Source organism: Gorilla gorilla, chromosome 2, assembly GCF_029281585.2.
Source record: "Gorilla gorilla gorilla isolate KB3781 chromosome 2, NHGRI_mGorGor1-v2.1_pri, whole genome shotgun sequence".
NCBI lineage: Eukaryota > Metazoa > Chordata > Mammalia > Primates > Hominidae > Gorilla > Gorilla gorilla.
In genome coordinates this window covers 206,612,539-206,633,883 of record NC_086017.1, presented here as the reverse complement: position 1 = coordinate 206,633,883, position 21,345 = coordinate 206,612,539, and the positions used below count along the sequence as shown (strand labels likewise).

Genomic DNA, 21,345 nt, shown 5'->3' with positions numbered 1-21,345 from the left:
CCAGTCTCATGGCTTTGAAGACCATGTATGTTCTGATGACTTCCCAATCTCTATCTCCAGCCCTGATTTTCCCCCAAACTTCACTTGAATATCTAATTGCTTTCTTAACATTTTCACTTAGATGTCTGATGGGGCAACTCAAACCTAGCTTATCCATAAAGAACTTGAGTTCTTCTCCCACACTTGCCCTCCAGGCTTCCCATCTGTAGCAGCTGGCAGGCGCGTTCACCTGATTTTTCAACCTTTACATCTAAGAGCCAGTCTCGATTCCCGGCTTTCCTCATCTTCCACCTGCGGCCCATCAGCAAGTCTTGTCCACTTTATCTCCAAAGCAAATTCCAAATTTGCCCACTTCTCTCCATCTGTATGCTAATCACTCTAGCCCAAACCACCATCAAACTATTTCCCAAATGACCGCAGGGGCTCCTCAGCTGATCCATCTGTAACCATTTTATTCTCCATTCTTGATAGTCAAGCCCAAATGACCACGTCATGCTCTTGCCTAAAACCTTCCCATGACTCCTACTGTACTTGAAATAAAATTCAAGGTCCTCAAAGCAAGATAGATTCTGGTTTCTGCCTACCTCTCCACACTCACTTCCTCCTCACCTCTGCTCCAGCCACACTGGTCTCTCCGTTTCTTAAAAACTTAATGTCTGTTCCCACCTTAGGACCCCTGCACTGGCAGTTCTTCCTGGAACACTCTTCCTTTGGTGTTTGAATGACTGGTTCCCATTCATCACTCACATCTCAGCTGAAATGTCAGTATTCAAAGAGACTCTTCCTGACCACCAGACCGAAGTGGGCACCCTTCACTTCCTATCACGTCATCCTATTCTCTTTTCTTACCTTCCAGAGGAGAGTCACACAGATAGACAGGAAAAATAGGTACTCTCCCTCCTCAACCCACTCAAATTAGGTATTTTTCCTGTCTGTCTGTCTATCTCGCCTCTGGGAGGTAAGTCCCACAAGGGCTGAGACATTGTCTTTCTTCTTTACCACTATATCTGCAGGACTCAGAACAATGCCCCGCACCCCCGTGTGTGTGTGTGTGTGTGTGTGTGTGTGTGTGTATACATACAGCAACATAGTGTTGCTATATGTTGTTGAATGCGTGAATGAATGGATAAATAAATTAGTAACAGAGCTAGGACCAGAACCCAGGCCTCCTGCCCCCAGTCCAGTGTTCTTCCCTGCATGCCATATCAAGCTGCTGTTTTCACCAGTTTGATTGCTGTCTTCCTGTTGACCAGATGCTTGGCACCATTAAGCTTTCAACTAGTTCCAGAGCCCAGTGAGAAGGGAAATGGCCACCAGGGCACAGGAGGGAGAGGAAAGAGGGCCTCTGAATGAATAATGAGGTTATAACAAGCCCAGCAAGGACTGAGAATCTAGCATATTCTATTATTCATTCCATCATTCACGGAATAATATTTAGTAAACACTTACGTGTCAGGCATCATGTAAGGTGCCAGGGATAAAAAGACAATCCTGCTTGGGTGGATCTGACCGTCTCCAGAAGGAGATGGAGGCATAAGCATAGTGTAATGAGTGAGGACAGGGTGACACGTGCCATGAAAACACAAAGCAGATGGGAGAACGCTGCGTGGGGTGGGTTAGGAATCCAGAAGATGACCCAGGGAGGGCGACATTTGAGCCGAGTCTTAAAGAGTGAAGGTGCACTACTGAAACCTCTCAGTCTGCATTTTCACAGGAAAAGTACATTTGTGCGTCCCCTTTATTCTAACTGACAAAAGAAAAATCACTTTAGAAAGGCATACAGGATGACTCTGGTAGCTGAAAGAACCACTTATTAAGAAATAAAGAATTCTTCATCCGGAAACATGTTTTTTTAGGAGATGAGATAGTTCTCTATTTCTTGCCACAAAGAGTCCATTCAAATAACTGCATCTTCCCTGCGGGTCTTAGAGTGAAGCCACCGAGGCAATCACCTACATGATGAAAGATTATCACCCAACAAAGAACTGCTTTCCGGAAAAACCACAGACCACAGACTGTCTCTTCAAGAAATGCGCTGTCGCCTGTAATCCAGCACTTTGGGAGGCCGAGGTGGGCAGATCACGAGGTCAGGAGATCGAGACCATCCTGGATAACACGGTGAAACCCCGTCTCTACTAAAAAAAAAAAAAAAAAATTAGCCGGGCATGGTGGCAGGTGCCCGTAGTCCCAGCTACTCAGGAGGCTGAGGCAGGAGAATGGCATGAACCTGGGAGGCAGAGTTTGCAGTGAGCCGAGATCTGGCCACTGCACTCCAGCCTGGGCGAGAGCGAGACTCTGTCTCAAAAAAAAAAAAAAAAAGAAAGGAAAAAAAGAAATGTGCTCTCAGGTAAAAGCAAGATTTTGCAGCAGGTGAAAGAATGAGGTAGATCTATGTGTACTGATATAGAGAGATAGATACATTGTTACATTAAAAAACAAGTTTCTTGGCTGGGCGCAGTGGCGGTGGCTCATGCCTGTAATCCCAACACTTTGGGAGGCCGAGGCGGGTGCATCACCTGAGGTCAGGAGTTCGAGACCAGTCTGGCCAACATGGTGAAACTCCGTCTCTACTAAAAATACAAAAATCACTTGGGTGTGGTGGCGGGCGCCTGTAATCCCAGCTACTCGGGAGGCAGAGGCAGGAGAATCACTTGAACCAGGGAGGCTGAGGTTGCAGTGAACCAAGATTGCACCACTGCACTCCAGCCTGGGTGACAGAGTGAGTGAAGGTCGGTCTCAAAAAAAAAAAGTTTCAGAACATTGAATATTGTTATTATTACATAGGGATCTGTATAGAAAGATCTAGAGGAATAATTACAAACAAAATAATGCTTATCTCTGAGGTGTGGGATTATGAGGTGCTTACATTTCCTGAGTTCTGCATTTTGGTGCTATTTTAATTGTTTTGAACAAATGTGTATTTATTTTGGGACTTAAACACTTGCTTAGAAGATAGGTCTGATTTGTTTTATGATGCTTAAGAATTTGTTACTGGCTACACATTCCAGAAACATGTGAAGAGAGGATTTCCCTAAGGAATATATCACTCACCAATATTTACAGAAAAAATAAACTGAGACCTAGGAAGATCATGTGGCTTTTCTCCCACTGTGACTCCTAGACCTGGACCTTCAGCTCCATGGTTGCCGACTTCAGTGCTGAGGGTTAAAATACATAGATATCTCCAACTCCAACATACATATTTGGAAACTTAGGCAACATTGCTTTGTGGAAAACTGTGCAACTGCTTAGAGGAGAGAGAATTTTTTGTAATAGGCTGAAAAGAGGCTAATTGTGTATTTCTTCAATGACAGGCAATTCTTGGTGGCAAATGTGATACAGGTGAAGAAGACAGAAACATACAGGCTAGTCTTCTCCAGAAATACAATTGAAATCAAAATCGCATGAATATTACCTCTGGGGCCTTTTGTATATCTTAGAAACTCATTAAGTTCTTTGGATAGCATCCATTTAATTTATAAGTATTTACTGAGCACTTAGTATGTGCTTAGCCACTGGGGCACAACACAGAGTCAAAGAGACAAACTCCTGGCACGCCTCGAGCTCCTATCCTCCTGGGGAAAACATACTAAGCAGGATAATGTATAAATAAAGGAAAGAATTTCAGGTAAAGATATAATGAAGCAGGGAAAGGGACAGTGACAAGAGTGCTATTTTTGAAAGGTCAGGAAGCTTTTTAGAGAAAAGTGTCATCTGAGCAGGGACCTGGAGTGGGGAAGGGAGCTACACAGAGCTCTTAGGGGAGGGCAGCACAGGAGGTCAGCGAGAGGCAGGCCCTGGGTGGTAGTAGGAATTTCTTATGTTTCTGAAAAGGCGAAGAACATCTTAAAGAAAGCGCTCACAACGTTTGGGGTGTTAAGGATCTGTGTTGTTGTTTTCATGTTTATAGACTCAGTGCTGTAAATGTATCTCTGTTGCTTACATATTTTAGAATGAATTTCATTTAGGAGTCTAAGTCTACTACGAAGGCACTGCCTTATCTAAATGTCTCTAAACATACCTCCTGCCTATCACAAAGACATAGAATCTCACTCACAAGAGTCAAAGTTGTTCATTCCACCAGGAGAGATAAGGTTGGACCAAAAGCACCCCTGGGTCTAAGTCCACACTCCCCACCACCCCGGCCCCCACCCCCAAGCAGTGACAGACTGTCTTGAACATGTGGCTGCAAGTGTCATAAAAGGGACAGAGAACAGAGCGACAGAAGATGTCTTCTGCGTTCTCAACTTTTAGCCCCAGTTGTTAGAGAACTGGTATCTCCCCTACACGTCTGGCTCTGGTGGAGAAAGAATGACAGCCCCTACTTACAACGAGGAGACTGTGGCTCAGAGAAGTTAGGGGGCTGCCCAGGATCCTGGAGAAAGCCAGCTTTGACTCATAACCCTCGCTCCATTACCTGACTCCCATTAGCGGAGTCAGGAACTCCATGTTCCACTTCAGGAAATGAGCTTGTTGATTTTTCATTTACACAAAAATGAAAAATAAATACCGGATGTTTGAAAACATGTTGCAACACGTCTGGAACTTAAAAGTGCATTCTGACCAAAAAAGTTAAATTAGAAAATCCACATAGCAAAAAAAAAAAAAATGTTTTGGATGAAAATATACTTTGTCTTTCTCTCACCCATACTCTCTCTCTCTCTCTCTCTCGCACACATACCCACACACACACACATACACGCGCGCGCGCGCGCGAAAACAATATCTCATTTCTTCTTCAGGGAGCAGCTGTGAAGGAAATCGGGGGAGGAGGATGGACACAACATCCCATCTTTGTGTTTCGATACAGACTAAGCTTTTAGGCCAACCCTCCTGACTGGATGGGGACGGCGGGCGTGGCATGCATGAAAAGTAAACATCAGAGACCTGAAGAAGCTTATAAAACAGCTTGGGAGAGGCCAGTCACCAAGACAGGCATCTCAAATCGGCTGATTCTGCATCTGGAAACTGCCTTCATCTTGAAAGAAAAGGTATGTACTGTAGTTTTAAGCTTTTCATTTATGATAATAATGTCTAAAATAGAAACAGTCTAGACTCTCCATTGCCCCATTTCAGCTCCATATAATTACCACTGATTGAGAGCTTGTGCCGGCAGCTTTAGACTTGTTCTCATTTTTCCTCAAACAAATGTACAAGGTAGGTATCATCAGAGCCATTTTTCCAGTGATAAAGCTGAGGTTCAGATACACTAGCAACATGCCTAAGATAAAACCAAACCCAGTGTGAACTCATCCCAGCATCTTTTGCTTACCCCTCCAGACTGGACAACGAGGTGTTTCCATGCACAAACACCGTCCTAGGTGAATTCTCAGCAAGCTGTCCAATGGTGCATCACAGTAAAATAATCTGGAAACTGGAATTAATGGTGTGAATAGAAAATGCATTTGACAATATGGCAGAAAATATTGTGTTTGGGAGATACGTGTCTTGTTATATTTAATGGCTAAATGAGTCTTTGAGACCTAATGACTTATTGGAACCTATTTTATTTTATGAGGTGAAATTTCAAAATCTAGTCCTTCACGTTCTGCAGATCTTTGAGGTCAGGGGCTGTGTCCCCAGGCACTAAGAGCACGGGTTTGTGGGAGACCTAGGCTTACATTCTAGCCTGTCCCCAGGCCTAGGCTTACACTGTGGCTTCGTAGTTTACCAGGAAGTAACCCGGGCAAATTCACCTCCTTGGTATGAAGAGAGTGTCAGCAGAGGTCGCCTCCAGAGGAGGTGCTGTGGAGACTGAGCGCATAGCACCCTTAAAATCCTGGGACCAGGGCTTCTCCACGGGTAAGCTTAATGCAAGTGGAGCAGTGATTTCCAGCTAGTGCCAGGCCCAAAGTGGATGCACTGTCACCTTAGTTGGATTGCTTTTTAATTACCTCATATTCTGTTAAAAATCATTTTTTTTTTTTTTTTTTTTTTGAGACGAAGTCTCACTCTGTCACCCAGGCTGGAGTGCAGTGGCGCGATCTCGGCTCACTACAGCCTCCGCCTCCCAGGTTCAAGCCATTCTTGTGCCTCAGCCTCCCAAGTAGCTGGGATTACAGGACTGCACCACCATGCCCAGCTAATTTTTGTATTTTTTGTTTGTTTGTTTTTGTTTTGTTTTTTTGAGATGGAGTTTTTGCTCTGTTGTCCAAGCTAGAGTGCAATGGTGTGATCTTGGCTTACTGCAACCTCTGCCTCCCATGTTCAAGCAATTATCCTGCATCAGCCTCCCGAGTAGCTGTGATTACAGGTACTTGCCACCACACCTGGCTAATTTTTTGTATTTTTAGTAGAGACGGGGTTTCGCCATGTTGGCCAGGCTGGTCTCAAACTCCTAACCTCAAGTGATCTGCCCGCCTCAGCCTCCCAAAGTGTTGGGATTACAGGCGTTAGCCATCATGCCCGGCCAAAAATAATATTTAAATTATACTTATTTTGTAAAGTATTTAAACTCCTCATTAGAACAATCTTCCTATTGATATCAGAAGAAGATGCAAAAATATATGTCGTATATAATCCATATGTTACCCAAAGTCTTAAGTACCCATTAATAACATGCTCAATAAGTCATGAGTAAATTAGAATGAAAGGACATTGAAAACTATAATGGATGCTGTCTGCCCTTTCTCTCACAAGGAGTTTTTTTGTTGTTGTTGTTTGTTTGCTTGTTTTGAGACGGAGTTTTGCTCTTGTTGCCCAGGCTGGAGTGCAATGATGCAATCTCGGCTCACCACAACCTCCACCTCCCGGGTTCAAGCAATTCTCCTGCCTCAGCCTCCCGATTACAGGCATGCATGTAATTACAGGCAGCATGGGATTACAGGCATGCACCACCATGCCCAGCTAATTTTTTTATTTTTAGTAGAGACAGGGTTTCTCTATGTTGGTCAGGCTGGTCTTGAACTCCCAACCTCAGGTGCTCCACCTGCCTCGGCCTCCCATGGGATTACAGGCTTGAGCCACCGCACCTGGCATCACAAGGAGTTTTAACCACAGGAATAAAACTAATGTAACCAAGAGGCATCTTTGGAAGAGGGTCAGTCAAAGGGGTTGTTCTGAAATCCTCCTACTGAGGTAAAGAATCTGTTTCAGCTCACAAGAGAGCATTTTATCAGAGTAAGATGTAGAACTGACTTTTGTTGCAAGTGTCATGTGGTGGTGAGACTCATCAGGTCACAGAGGTGGGGGGTTATTGAAAGGCCCTATGGCGGTGCACAGAAGAAGCAGATTCGGGGTGCTGCAGACAGGAGAGGGGGAGATGGAGCCCGAGTCCCAGCTCTCTGCCCCTTCCAGGCCCCAGCTTCCCCATCCGTACACCTTGAAAGTAGAGCTAGAGAGATGACCTCTAAGGTCCTATCCAGTGTGGGGACCTTGTGGAATGTGCATAGTGTGTGGCCAGTCTTTGAGGTTTGATCCTCTGGGCCAGGCTTTCAGCTTGGGCCTACTAAGTAGAATTCAAGATCTCTTTAAAATGGATGCAAATTTGTGTGGGTTTAGGCTGCATTTCTATAAATTCATCATCCCCCAAAAGGTTAAAGGACAGGTTTTGTTTACACAGTGGTGGAGCTGATGAGAAACGGAACCTCAGAGACCAGGGAAAGTGGCCCCGTCGCAGACTTGCTCAAAGGGGCCTCAGCAACCATCTCCCCCTGCAGCAACCCCAGCTGGCAAGCTGCCACTCCTTACATAACTGTTCTTTGGAAAACCAGGCAACAAAACCTCCAGGGGAAAAAAAGCTATTGATTATTAAAGGGTATTTAGAGGTTTAGAGACTCACAATAAAGCAGTTATAATTATTCCTGTAATGACACATCCTTTGAAATGCTCAGATCTGAGAACATTTTGCTTGCATTGCATCAGTCATCATCATTACAGGGAGAAATGCAGAGAGCTGGAAATAGCTCGTGTGCAAGCTACAGGCAAGGAGTCACAAGGAAAGGAGCAAATTGACAGCGAGTCAGAGAAGGAAATGGGGGAGCTTCAAATGCCCAGAACCTGCACACAGTCCTGCAGCCTCTGTCTCCCTGCCTTGCTGCCCTGCTTCAAAGCCAGCTTCTGCTGCCAAAGGACTCTTGGGGTTGAAATGCTTGTTGCACAGTTACACATCAGCTGACAGTCCTTCTCTGATTTAATGAACTTCATCTACGAAAAATACCCTCAATAGGCTGGGTGCGGTGGCTCAGGCCTGTAATCCCAGCACTTTGGGAGGCCAAGGCGGGTGGATCCCCTGAGGTCGGAGTTTGAGACCAGCATGGCCAACACGGTGAAACCCTGTCTCTACTAAAAATACAAAAATTAGCCGGGAGTTGTGGTGGACACCTGTAATCCCAGCTACTCAGGAGGCTGAGGCAGGGGAATCACTTGAACCTGGGAGACAGAGGTTGCAGTGAGCCGAGATCGTGCCACTGCACTCCAGCCTGGGTGACAGAGTGAGACTCCATCTCAAAACAAAACAAAACAAAAACCCTCAACAGAATGTCAAAAAAAAAAAAAAAGAAAGAAAGAAGAAAAGAAAAGAAAGAAGAAACCTGGGAAATACCATCATCTTTCTGCTTTTTGATAATAACAATAACTAGCATTTATTGAGCATTTATTCTGTATCAGACACTCCTCTAAGTACTCTCTGTATATTATCTCATTTAATTCTCACAAAAATTCATGAGCTAGGAATGATAATTATTCCCATTTACTAGACAAAGAAGCTAAGGCATAAATTGGACACAGTTATACTTAGTATGGGGCAGAGTCACAATTTGAACCTGGCTGGGGTGACCCTGGAGCCCCCAGCAGGCCGCTCCCTGTTAAGGTTTCCAAGTGCACTCTTGGGCTGGTAGAACAGCCAGCAAGACGAGGGCAGGGAGAGGGATGGTGTCAGAGAGGCATCTCCCTGAAGAATCTCAGAGGACACTAAGTGTTGGGCAACATTTGGTTTGGTTTTGTGTCTTTCGTGGTTCACTTGGAGGCTTTAATCCCCCACTTTACATAGCCCCCTCCATGTCCCCCACTTTACATAGCCCCCTCCACGTCCCCCACTTTACATAGCCCCCTCCACGTCCCCCACTTTACATAGCCCCCTCCACGTCCCCCACTTTACATAGCCCCCTCCACGTCCCCCACTTTACATAGCCCCCTCCACGTCCCCCACTTTACATAGCCCCCTCCACGTCCCCCACTTTACATAGCCCCCTCCACATCCCCCACTTTACATAGCCCCCTCCACATCCCCCACTTTACATAGCCCCCTCCACGTCCCCCACTTTACATAGCCCCCTCCACGTCCCCCACTTTACATAGCCCCCTCCACGTCCCCCACTTTACATAGCCCCCTCCACGTCCCCCACTTTACATAGCCCCCTCCACATGCCCCACTTTACATAGCCCCCTCCACGTCCCCCACTTTACATAGCCCCCTCCACGTCCCCCACTTTACATAGCCCCCTCCACATCCCCCACTTTACATAGCCCCCTCCACGTCCCCCACTTTACATAGCCCCCTCTCCACGCTGTTTCTGTTCATTTGACAAGTATCTACTGAGCCGACACTTTGAGGTCCGTGGGTGATTCTGAGGAGAACTAGACACAGTGCCCATCCTGGGAGATGCATAATTAGGTGGGAGAGGGGTGCAAAATCAATCCAACAAACCAGAATACCAGGCAGAGAGCGCCCTCGTGGAGGTGCAGAGGCTCTGAGGAAGGCCTCACAGCAACAAGGACAGGCAGGTGTTCCCCTGCAGGATGAGGGTTCACATGGGCTGGGGAGAGAAGAGGAGGGACCGCCCACAGAGGGGCCCATGGGCACAGCACTCTTACTTCAAGATTGTGTGGCCTTAGAAGGCTCAGAATGACAACCCCAGCTGCTTTGCGTTCCCCCAACCCCAGGTCCCTTCTCCAGCCACCCAGCCCCAAGATGGTGATGCTGCTGCTGCTGCTTTCCGCACTGGCTGGCCTCTTCGGTGCGGCAGAGGGACAAGCATTTCATCTTGGGAAGTGCCCCAAGCCTCCGGTGCAGGAGAATTTTGACGTGAATAAGGTAAAAGGCGAACCTCCTGTTTGTTTTGCTGCCTCTGCTGTGAATAAGCGTTCTACAAGGTTCAATGTAATTATGCTGCTTTAATTTCCACTGCACACCTTGGGACAAGTATTTATCTTATTTGGGGTTACCCCAAAGCAGACATCTGCTGAGACAAAGACTGCAGGCAGAGAGGTTTGGGATGATCCCAGGATGCACGAGAGCAGGTGGGAAGGTGAGTCGGAGACAGCACAGAAGCAATAAAGGGTGCGTTCCTGAGCTGTCGCCCTGGGCCGTCAGGGTCAGTCACACTGGGCACCCTCTGAGGACAGGTGGAGCATGCCCCTCCGATTGTCCCACAGCTGCTGCCAGCAGGTCATGGGAGCATCCGTGGCTCTAGCCGAGCCCCCTGGCAGAGGAGAGACACAGTGTCTCAGGTGGGAGGCTGGCAGTGTCTGGGAATTGCCTACCGTGGCTGCGGTGAACTCAGAGGTGGGCTGAGGGGATACAGGACCAGGGAACCATAATAGCTGCTACAGAGCTATTATCCTTGTTCGACAGATGCAGCATCGGAATCTCCCTCCCCAGCTCACGCAGCTGGTAAATGCAAGTAGGATTCAAAACCAGGCTTCTCAGCAGTGCAGGGCACCCAAAGGTCACTCAAACAGGGCTCAGGAAAGCCCAAAATTCCCCAGGGAGCTTTCTTGGTACCTGCGCCAAAATGTCATCAATACAACGAGCTCCTCCATAGATGGTCTTTCTTCCTGGGGTTTAGGGGGAGGGGAAGGAAGAGGGCGGCAGAAAGAGGCAGCTATTGGAGGACAGGACTCACAGGCTCCCACTGTTGCTACTCAAGCCTGGAATCTCACCCTTAAGACTTCCTCTCCTTAGGAGAAGGTTTGGATCTCTTTTAAGAATGGCAACAGTAACATCAAAGTTGTTATCATACACTCGTACCTCAAGGTGAATGAGTGTTGGGACCTCTGAGGGGACGCTGGGTGGGAGAAGGAGCACCATCCATGGGATCAGGAGATACAGGTGTGGTAGGAAGAGGCCATAGAGTACACTAACGTCTACACTGACTTGCTCCACTTACGGGCTGATCCCTTTATTCAGGTAACTCTGATAGACCACAGAGAGGCTTTAAAGAAAAGACCCAAGGAATCTGAGTTATATTTTCGCTTTTGGATACAAATCCCAAAGCACTTTGGAAATGATAACTGATCTGTATTTATAGAAGTCCTTTGAGAATTAAAGCAGGATTTAAAAAATAGCAGCTTTATTGAGATCTAATTTGTATACCACGTAATTCACTTGTTTAAAGTAGCTTTTCACTTTCCATTGTTGTTAGTATCATCACAGAGTTATGCAACCATCACCACCACCATCGATTTAGAACATTTCACTGTTCCGAAAAGAAACCTCATATCCATTCACAGAGTCTCCATCTCCCCTCCAACCCTTCCAGCCCCAGGCAACCACTAATCTACTTTCTGTCTCTGAATTTGCCTATTCTGCATATTTGATAAGAATGAAATCATACTATATGTGGTCTTTTGTGACTGGTTTACTGAACGTTTTCAAGGTTCATCCACGTTGTAGCATGTATCAATACTATATCGCCTTTTATTGCCAAATAATATTCTTGTAGGAAATCCTTATAGGAAATCAATTGACTGTATATGTGAGAGTTTATTTTTGCACTCTCAGTTCTATTGATCTATATGTCTATACTTATGCCAGTACCACACAGTCTTGATTACTATAGCTTTGTAGTAATCAAAGCCTTGAGGTAAGCTTTGAAATAAGAACACATGAGTCCTCCAACTTTGTTCTTCTGGTTATTCCGTGTCCCTTACATTTTTATATGAATTTTAGGATCAGCGTGTCAATTTCTGCAAATAATCCAATTGGAATTTGATACAGATTGCATTAAATCTGAAGATCAATTTGGGGAGTACTGCCATCTTAACAATATTAAGTCTTCTAACTTGTCAACATAGTGTATCTTTCCATTGAATTAGGTCATCTTTAATTTCTTTCAACAATACTTTGTAGTTTTCAGAGTATAAGTTTTATGTTTCTTTGGTTAAATTTATTCCCAAATATTTTATTCTTTTGATGTTATTGTAAATGGAATTTTCTTCTTTTTCTTTTCTTTTTTTTGAGACGGAGTCTCACTTTGTCACCCAGGGTGGAGTGCAGTGTCACCATCTTGGCTCACTGCAACCTCCGCCTCCCGGGTTCAAGCAATTCTCCTGCCTCAGCCTCCCAAGTAGCTGGGACTACAGGTACACGCCGCCACACCCGGCGAAGTTTTCTTGTATTGTAGTAAAGACGGGGTTTCACCATGTTGCCCAGGCTGGTCTCGAACTCCTGAGCTCAGGCAATCCATCCGCCTCGGCCTCCCATAGTCCTAGGACTACAGGCATGAGCAAGCCACCGTGCCCGGCCTTTTAAATGGAATTTTCTTAATTTCATCAGGCAAATTGTTCATTGCAAGTAGAGAAATATATTTATATATGTATATATCTGTGTGTGTGTGTGACAGGGTCTTGCTCTGTCACCCAGGCTGGAGTGTAGTGGCACCATCTCAGCTCACTGCAACCTCTGCCTCCCAGGTTCAAGAGATTATCCTGCCTCAGCCTCCCGAGTAGCTGGTATTACAGTTGCGTGCCACCATGCCTGGCTAATTTTTAAATTTTTTATAGAGGTGGGGTCTCGCCATGTTGGCTATGCTGGTCTTGAACTCCTGACCTCAAGTGATCCACCCGCCTCAGCCTCCCAAAGTCCTGGGATTACAGGCATGAGCCACTGCGTCTGGCCGAGAAATATATTTGATTTTTGAATATCAATCTTGTATCTTGTAACCTTGCTAAACTCATTAGATCCAATAGTTTTTGGTTTTGTCTCTGTTTTAGATTTCTTAGGATATTTTATATGTCATCTGCAAACAGATAGAGTTTTACCTCTTCTTTTCTAGGATTATTTTTCAATAGTGACCAGAGATCTGAAAAGATTAAGAAGCCTTTGCAAAAATAATATGAGATCATAAGGAATCTCTGAGTTTCCTCTTTTCTGAAAAATCATGCTTCCTTGGTTTTTACTGTGGGGCACTAAACTCACTTTAACAGAAATAGAACAGATTTGAATGCACCATAGAAAATGGAGCTTCTTCCGAGAATGTCTATGAAACCAGTTAACCTCTAACCTTATTCTTTGGTACTTTAAATGAATGTTAAGTTCAGTGGCTTTAATTGAAAGCTGTGCTTTAATAACTGAGTAGAACTTTATGGTCATGAATGTGGCATATAATTGAGCGGAAAGCCGTGGCTGAAGCAATACTCACCTGCGTGCAGCATCCTCTCTTTTCAAGTTCTGACTCTGAAGGTGAGCGCGTCTCTTTTTGTTTTTAAATTTCTAAAATAGGCTAGGTGCAGTGGCTCACGCCTGTAATCCCAGCACTTTGGGAGGCCGAGGCGGGGGGATCACTAGGTCAGGAGATTGAGACCATCCTGGCCAACATGGTGAAACCCCTTCTCCAGTAAAAATACAAAAATTAGCCGGGCATGGTGGCACATGCCTGTAATCCCAGCTACTCGGGAGGCTGAAGCAGGAGAATCACTTGCACCCGGGAGGCAGAGGTTGCAGTAAGCCCAGATTGCACTACTGCACTCCACTCTGGTGACACAGTGAGACTCCATCTCAAAAAAAAAAAATCTAATTAGTATTTTAACTAGATAAATATATTTACATTGTTCAAAATCCTAAAGGTGTAAAAGAATACACCACATAAAGTTTCCCTCCCACCTCTGTACCTCAGTTTCCCTCCCCAGTAGCAACTAGTAAAAACCATGTATTATGTAATTTTACAGATAATATATACATATACAAGCAAATACATAATAACTGTGGTAAGCAGAAGAGTGGCTTCCAAAGGTGTCCACGCCCTAACCTTGTGAATGTTACTTTGCATGGGAAAAGGGCTTTTGCAAATGTGATCGAAGTTATGAGCCTTGAGATGGCCAGATTCGCCTTGATTATCCAGGGGAACTCAATCTAATCACATAAATCCTTAAAAGCAGAGAATCTTTCCTAGCTGTGATCAGAGAGAGAGGTTTGATGATGGCATAAGAGTCAGAGAGATGCAATGTGAGAAGGATCTGACTTCCTTTTGCTGGCTTTGAAAATAGAGGAAGCCCCAAGCCAAGGAATGTAGGCAGCCTGTAGAACTTGGAAAAGGCAAGGAAACTGATCCTCCCCTAGAGCTCCCAGAGGGAAACACAGCCAACACTTTGAGTTCAGCCCAGTGAGACCTGTCAGACTTCTGACTTACACAACTGCAAGATAATAAATCTGTGCTGTTTGAAGCTTGTGGTAATTTATTATAGCAGCAACAGAAAACCAACGTAATAAACATTTTCTCCATTTTTACACAAAAGGTACCTTAATAGATACACTATTTTGTACCTGACTCTTTTGTCATTAAATATTAGAAATCACTGCATACCACTCTTTTGAAAGAGGAAGTAAAATTCCATTGTCTGGATATGCCATCGTTTACTCACCCAGCCCCCTACTAATGCTCACATAGGCTGTTTCCTATCTTGTATTATTACAAACGGTACTGTAATGAATAACTTTACACATACATCATTTCTTATATCAGGAGGATGCATTCCCAGAAGTGAAACTGCTGGGCCAAAGAGTATAATATGTATTTTTAGCTTTGCTAGATATTGCCAAACTGCCCTCCGCAGAGGTTGTAAACTGGTATGGTCTCCCTGCAACGCGTGCCAGGCAGCCTAGGAGGGCCTGGTTCCCTCGACCTTCCCCACACAGTGGCAGCTTCCTTTAAAGCTAACTGTATACACCTGAAGTCTGGACTGAGCGCAGGCCCCTAGAGAAAGCATGATACAGACCTTTCAAATCCCCACCACCTCTCCAAAGCCTTGGTGACTAAATCCCTCCTCAGGGTCAAATGAGGAAAGTTCCGTGCGCTCTGGAGTCCTAGCTCCCCACAGCGAACACATCTGACTTTGCACAAGATTCAAAGATGACTTGTAGAATTGTGCACTGTTTCAGATGAAAGGTACTTCCCGTCATCCCCTTTTTTTTACAGAGTCTAGAATGTCACAGCGATTTTGGCTGAAGTGGGCCCTGAGAAGAGCCCTTTACTCAGCATTCACCCCCTGCCCGCACATCCCATCCTAGTCACGGATTCTCATTGCAATCAATCTCTTGCCCAGTTGCCACTGGGAACAATGAGGCCCATTTTGTCTGGCTTCCCCAGGACAGGGCTCTGCGTCTGCACGACAATGGGGAAGAAGTTGCAGGTCCCCAGAGAACCACAGGGTTTTGCTCTGCTTGTTGTCTCTGCAGTATCTCGGAAGATGGTACGAAATTGAGAAGATCCCAACAACCTTTGAGAATGGACGCTGCATCCAAGCCAACTACTCACTAACGGAAAACGGAAAGATCAAAGTGTTAAACCAGGAGTTGAGGTGAGTGGCTGTGGGCGTCCGGGGCCAGGCCTGCGGAGTGCTGACCCAGAGTGACTGGGTGTCCGGCAGCCTGGGTCAGGGAGGATGGGAACCTTGCTGGATCGGGACTGCCTGCTCCTAGCAGGAATTGAGAGGAAAGCGTTTGGCAGGCAAGGATGGCAAGGACTAGGATCCACTTATGCATTACCATGACCACCTGTGGGGCACAAACTGACAGCGTTCCTGCCCTCACTGCAAAATAGATACTCTGGTAGCAAAGAACATCAAGACCATCTCTTCTGACCTCCAGTCTGGGAGAGAAGCTTCTTCGACACCATCTGCTGACAGAAGCATCCAGCTTTGTTCAAACACTTCCAGGAACTGGGAGCTCATCACCTTCCAGGACAGTTCATCCCATATCTGGGCAGCTTAATCTATCAGAAAGCTCCTTTTCTTATTAAGCAAGAATCACATACACAACGTTCACACTCTAGGTTATGTAAACAGGATATCCTTTAGAAGTGTACATTTCTATTACTGAGGGCTTCTAACACAATAATTAATCCAAAAAGCTACGCTTTGGAAAGCAACTATAAACTTAAAAAGAGTCCCAGGAAGAGCTCCTTCCTACCCACCTTCCACTCTTGAAAATACAAATGCAGTTTTTCCATGGACATGTTGTGACTTCATGGTCAGAGACTGGTGTCCTGAAAACCGTTCTAGAGCAAAATGCAATTGACGGTGAAAAGGGCAGAATCTGCTGGGAGGAGACTGGTTTGTTGCTAAGTTAACGTATGCAGATAGAAACAGACCATCTTCCCCAGCTGTCTGAGATCCAGATGAGAGAGGAGGGCACGGTCTCCAGCTTTACATGGTGATAAACAGAGAAAGTACTTGGGAACATCAGAGCACAGTTCCCAGAATCCCTGGCCTGTTGCTCATTGTCCTGTTTCTAGGACATCCGCCACCACTAACCATAGCATTAACCTACTGACTTTATTTTTTTTTTTAATTGTATTTTAGTAGAGACAAGGTTTCACCGTGTTATCCAGGCTGGTCTTGATCTCCTGACCTTGTGATCCGCCCCCCCTTGGCCTCCCAAAGTGCTGGGATTACAGGCGTGAGCCACCACGCCCGGCCAACCTACTGACTTTCTAACACATACGACTGCTCTAATTTCAGTTGGCCTCCCTGCTCTGCCTTGAGGATTGATAAACAGACATCCTCTCCTCTGTTGGCTTCCTAGGAAGAGCACCCTGATGCCTTAGCACCCTCCCTTTGGTGCCTCCATCTCCACACCTTTCCCCTTCTCCCAAGTTCGTGGGGCCACGGGGAGTCATCTAGAAAGCAGGCTCATTCAAAGAGGTGAAAGTATTGCATCCAATCTAAGCCCCCAGCTTTTAAGACACACCACTGCGTTATATGCCACTAAGAAAGGAATGACACTGCTAATTGTCAGGTGGCATCAATTGTGAGATATGCATTTCTTCACATTTAATGTCTCTGAAATCTGGGCATACCTGAGAATCACTGAGATAAAGTAAATGTTTCTTCACTGCCTCCTTTTACTTGGCCTACATTGAAATCCCCCACACTCACTCAGAGGCTTGCTGAACTGGAGGGAGACTCCGGACTCAGGCCCCTTGATGGGACAGGCGATGTCACATGATATCACTGAGGCCCAAAGAAGGGGAACGCTTTTATGTCTCCTTGTTTTGAATTATTTTCAGTGATCAAGTCCATCCTCATCTGTTCCTTTGGCCCTTCTCGTTTTAAAAAGAAGTGAATCTGCCAGGCACCGCGGCTCACGCCTGTAATCCCAGCACTTTGGGAGGCTGAGGCAGGTAGATTGCCTGAGGTCAGGAGTTTGAGACCAGCCTGGCTAACATGGTGAAACCCCGTCTCTACTAAAGATACAAAAAATTAGCCAGGCGTGGTGGTGCATGCCTGTAATCTCAGCTCCTGGGGAGGCTGAGGGAGGAGAATTGCTTGAACCGGGGAGGCAGAGGTTGCAGTAAGCCGAGATCGCACCACTGCACTCCAGCCTGGGGGACAGAGCAAGACTCCATCTCCAGAAAAAAAAAAAGTGAATCTTCTTTGTGTGTTGGGTTGTTTTGTTTGTTTTCCATTCTCTTTTCTCCCTTTCTTTGGAGCCTAGGAGCAGGAATTGGTCTTTCAGGCCATAGAAGATAGTCAGAGATAGTGTTGAAGTGCAAGGGCCTAACATACTGTCCCGTCCTGGAGCTTGTCAGTTGCGGCTTCTTATCACCCCGCTGCTCTCTTCCCCTGCTTGGCCTCAGAGACAGTCACAAGGGAAAGGCCAGGCCATGGAGCTAGGGTCTAGCCTGCCTTTGAGAGCCTCTCTTACCAGAAATCACGGTGTTGGCCGCCACGGTCCTTAGTGGCACAAATCTTGCCTTTCGTTGCTTATTGGCTTTCAATGAGTTGTTTTTCTTTTCTCTTTTCTTTTTTGTTTTTTGTATTTTTTCTTGTTTTTACTCACGGCAGAGCTGATGGAACTGTGAATCAAATTGAAGGTGAAGCCACCCCAGTTAACCTCACAGAGCCTGCCAAGCTGGAAGTTAAGTTTTCCTGGTGTAAGTATCCACTTTTCCCAGGAGGATTCAGGGACAGGAAATATGCAAACTGAAGGCTAGCACCCCGGCTTGGAGAATTCCTGAGACACCTGAGTGTCATCTATAATCACTCAGCACATAATTATCTGTCAAACACTTACTACATGTCATGCACTAGGTTGCCATGATGAGCCGGACAGAGCTGGCCTTGGTACTTATGGAGCTCACATCCCAGTGTGGATACTGACATGTGACCCCGCAATTTACTATAACTAGCTAGCGTTTCAACAGGTGAAACACAAGTAGGTGCACACAGGGTGTGGGCTGCAGAAGACACAACCCAGTCTTGTTTCCCAAAGGAAACTGGGGCCCGAAACATTAGCAGATATTAGCAGAACAACCTGCACGGCGCAGAAACTAGGAAGCAAGAGATGACAAGAGTGACGGCAAGTTTGAATCCTGCTTCTGCCACTTTCCAGTCACATTGTTGGGGATCCTGTGAGATACCTAATGACAGGCATTTGCCTCTGGGTTCTCTGAGCTAACTGAGGAAGGGACACAGGCAATAGAGAAAGCACCAAATATTAGTTTTATTTCCGACAAAGATACACTAGGGAGTTCAACCCAGAACTGTGAGGCTTTCTAACACGAAGAGTGCTTGAAAGCCCCTTTCCCACCTGCAGGGTAGACACTGAAGTCATCAGCTACAAAAGTTACTCCCTGCACTTCCCACTTCTCACCCCTGCCACTCCTCCACCGCACACCAGTCAAGTGCCTAGAGCCGGGCGGAGAGGAAGTTCTAATTTTATAGACCAAGAAAGGAATGCTGGGAGGAGAAAACAGTTCTTCTCACACTATGAATATGGACAACTAACTTCACATGTACAAGCCAGAAATAACTGCCCAGTGTCGTGAAAATAAACCAGATACACACGCTCTGTAAACTGTAAAGGGCTTTATACACAGTTTCTCTTGTTATTTTTATCAAGAAGGGAGCTAAAGTGCAGGCGGGCTGAGTGACGCAGGCCATCACTGAACTCATTAGAAGTAGAGTTGGGACCTAAACCTAGGTCTCCAAACTCTCAACTGAGTATTTTTCCCATAGGGATCAGGGACGGGGATTGGAGTGAAAGCTAACTATTACATGCGTAACAAGGATTAGATGTTTGCGTTAGGCCTTGTAGGATTATGGGAGATTATGGAAAAGGATTTCCAAGTGAAGGGAACTGGAACGTAGAGGAAGGCCTGAATACAGGCATATCACGAAGTCAGGAGTTCAAGACCAGCCTGGCCGACATGGTGAAACCCTGTCTCTACTAAAGATAAAAAAAATTAGCTGGGCATGGTGGCGCGTGCCTGTAATCCCAGCTACTCAGGATGCTGAGGCAGGAGAATTGCTTGAACCCAGGAGGTGGGGGTTGCAGTGAGCTGAGATCGCGCCATTGCACTCCAGCCTGGGCGACAAGAGCGAAACTCCATCTCAAAAAAAAAAAAAAAAACGAAGACGAAGAAGGCCTGAATAAAGAGGCCTAGAGCCTGGGAGTGTACATGAAGAGGGGCATGAGGTTAGGAAGGGCCTTGAATGCCACATTAAAAGGCTTGAAGTTTCTTCCATAAACAATAGGAGACTGTCAAAGTTTTCAAATAAGGAGAGACACGTGAAGTTTTCTGTATTGTATCTGGGTAAATTTATTCTTCGGAACTGGACCACGAGAGGAAGGCAGAATGTGCCAGCCTGGGTGAGTGCAGGTGGGCCATGATGCCGCTGCTGGCAGAGGTGGGAGACAGATTTTTGCAAAATCACTCTGGGCTTAAGAGTTCTCAGTCCACCTGGGAATACACAGAGCAGCTGAAATGTGCAGATGGGTGATGACTATAATGCTGTCTCTCTCTCTCTCTGTCTCTCTCTTTCGGTGAGTGAGGCAGGCAGGCAGGCAGGGCACCAACAGTGCTAGAAAGGGTAAGTCAGAAACACTCAGTCTAGGCTTTCGTCCAAACTTCTTTCCAGGGTCTTTCTGTTTCTGGATTGATAAACAAAATCAGAGGTGGGGGGCTTGGTGGGTGGTTGTCTGGGCCAGCCTTCTTGTGTTGTCCTGAGATTTCTCTTGCCCTCTCCCTCCAATAATGCTGCCTCTCTCTGGTTCTCAGTTATGCCATCGGCACCGTACTGGATCCTGGCCACCGACTATGAGAACTATGCCCTCGTGTATTCCTGTACCTCCGTCATCCAACTTTTTCACGTGGATTTTGCTTGGATCTTGGCAAGAAACCCTAATCTCCCTCCAGAAACAGTGGACTCTCTAAAAAATATCCTGACTTCTAATAACATTGATGTCAAGAAAATGACGGTCACAGACCAGGTGAACTGCCCCAAGCTCTCGTAACCAGGTTCTACAGGGAGGCTGCACCCACTCCATGTTACTTCTTCTGCTTCGCTTTCCCCCACCCCACCCACCCCTCATAAAGACAAACCAATCAACCATGACAAAGGAAGTTGACCTGAACACATAGCCATGCCCTACCCTGTTACCTTGCTAGCTGCAAAATAAACTTGTTGCTGATCTGCTGTGCTCGCAGTAGATTCCAAGTTGGATTAATTATTGTGGGTTTTTCATTATAAGCTTATGCTTAGAAATTCTTAAACAGGCTGGTCGTGGTGCCTCATGCCTGTAATCCCAGCACTTTGGGAGGCTGAGGCAGGAGGATCACCTGAGGCCGGGAGTTCAAGACCAGTCTGGGCAACATAGCAAGACCTCATCTCTACAAAAATGTTTTTAAAATTAGCTGGGTATGGTGGTGCACACCCGTGCTAGCTACTCAGGAGGTGGTGGCAGGAGGATGACTTGAGCCCAAGAATTCGAGGGTACAGTGAGCTATGATGGCACCACTGCACTCCAGCCTGGGCAACAGAGCAAGACCCTACCTCTAAAAAGAAAAAAAGAAAAAAAATCCTTAAGCAGTTATGTTGAAAAAAACCAAGCACTGAATTGTCCTCGTTTAAAGGTAACAATCCTGTTTCTGGAGTGGGGGAAGCTGATGGCAAAGGCATATTCTGGGTGACCTGAATCCAGATGCTCCCGTTCTGGAGTAGATGCTCCTTTCAGGGTGAATTACTTGGGCGTTCAGAGTCCCTGTGGGGCAGTTTCTTTGAAGTGTTTACTTTCTCCTCGGGTCTTCAGAGCCAGGCTGAAGAATGAACCCATCTAGGGGTTTATGTAAGGAAGAGGAGAATCTATGAGGAAGAACATACGGAGTTTCTTTTAAGGAAAAAAAT

The 21,345-nt window shown here is 46.0% G+C and overlaps 1 protein-coding gene across 1 annotated transcript; it reads left to right on the top strand.

Annotated features, from left to right (window-relative positions):
• The first annotated feature begins 4,702 nt into the window (after window positions 1-4,702).
• On the top strand, window positions 4,703-20,658 carry APOD (apolipoprotein D). Its single transcript, XM_004038244.5, has 5 exons — window positions 4,703-4,991; window positions 9,883-10,033; window positions 15,395-15,516; window positions 18,004-18,092; window positions 20,220-20,658. Exons 2-5 carry the CDS (start codon window positions 9,911-9,913, stop codon window positions 20,453-20,455), a joined length of 570 nt encoding a protein of 189 aa, XP_004038292.3. The 5' UTR covers window positions 4,703-4,991; window positions 9,883-9,910; the 3' UTR covers window positions 20,456-20,658.
• The last annotated feature ends 687 nt before the right edge of the window (window positions 20,659-21,345 follow it).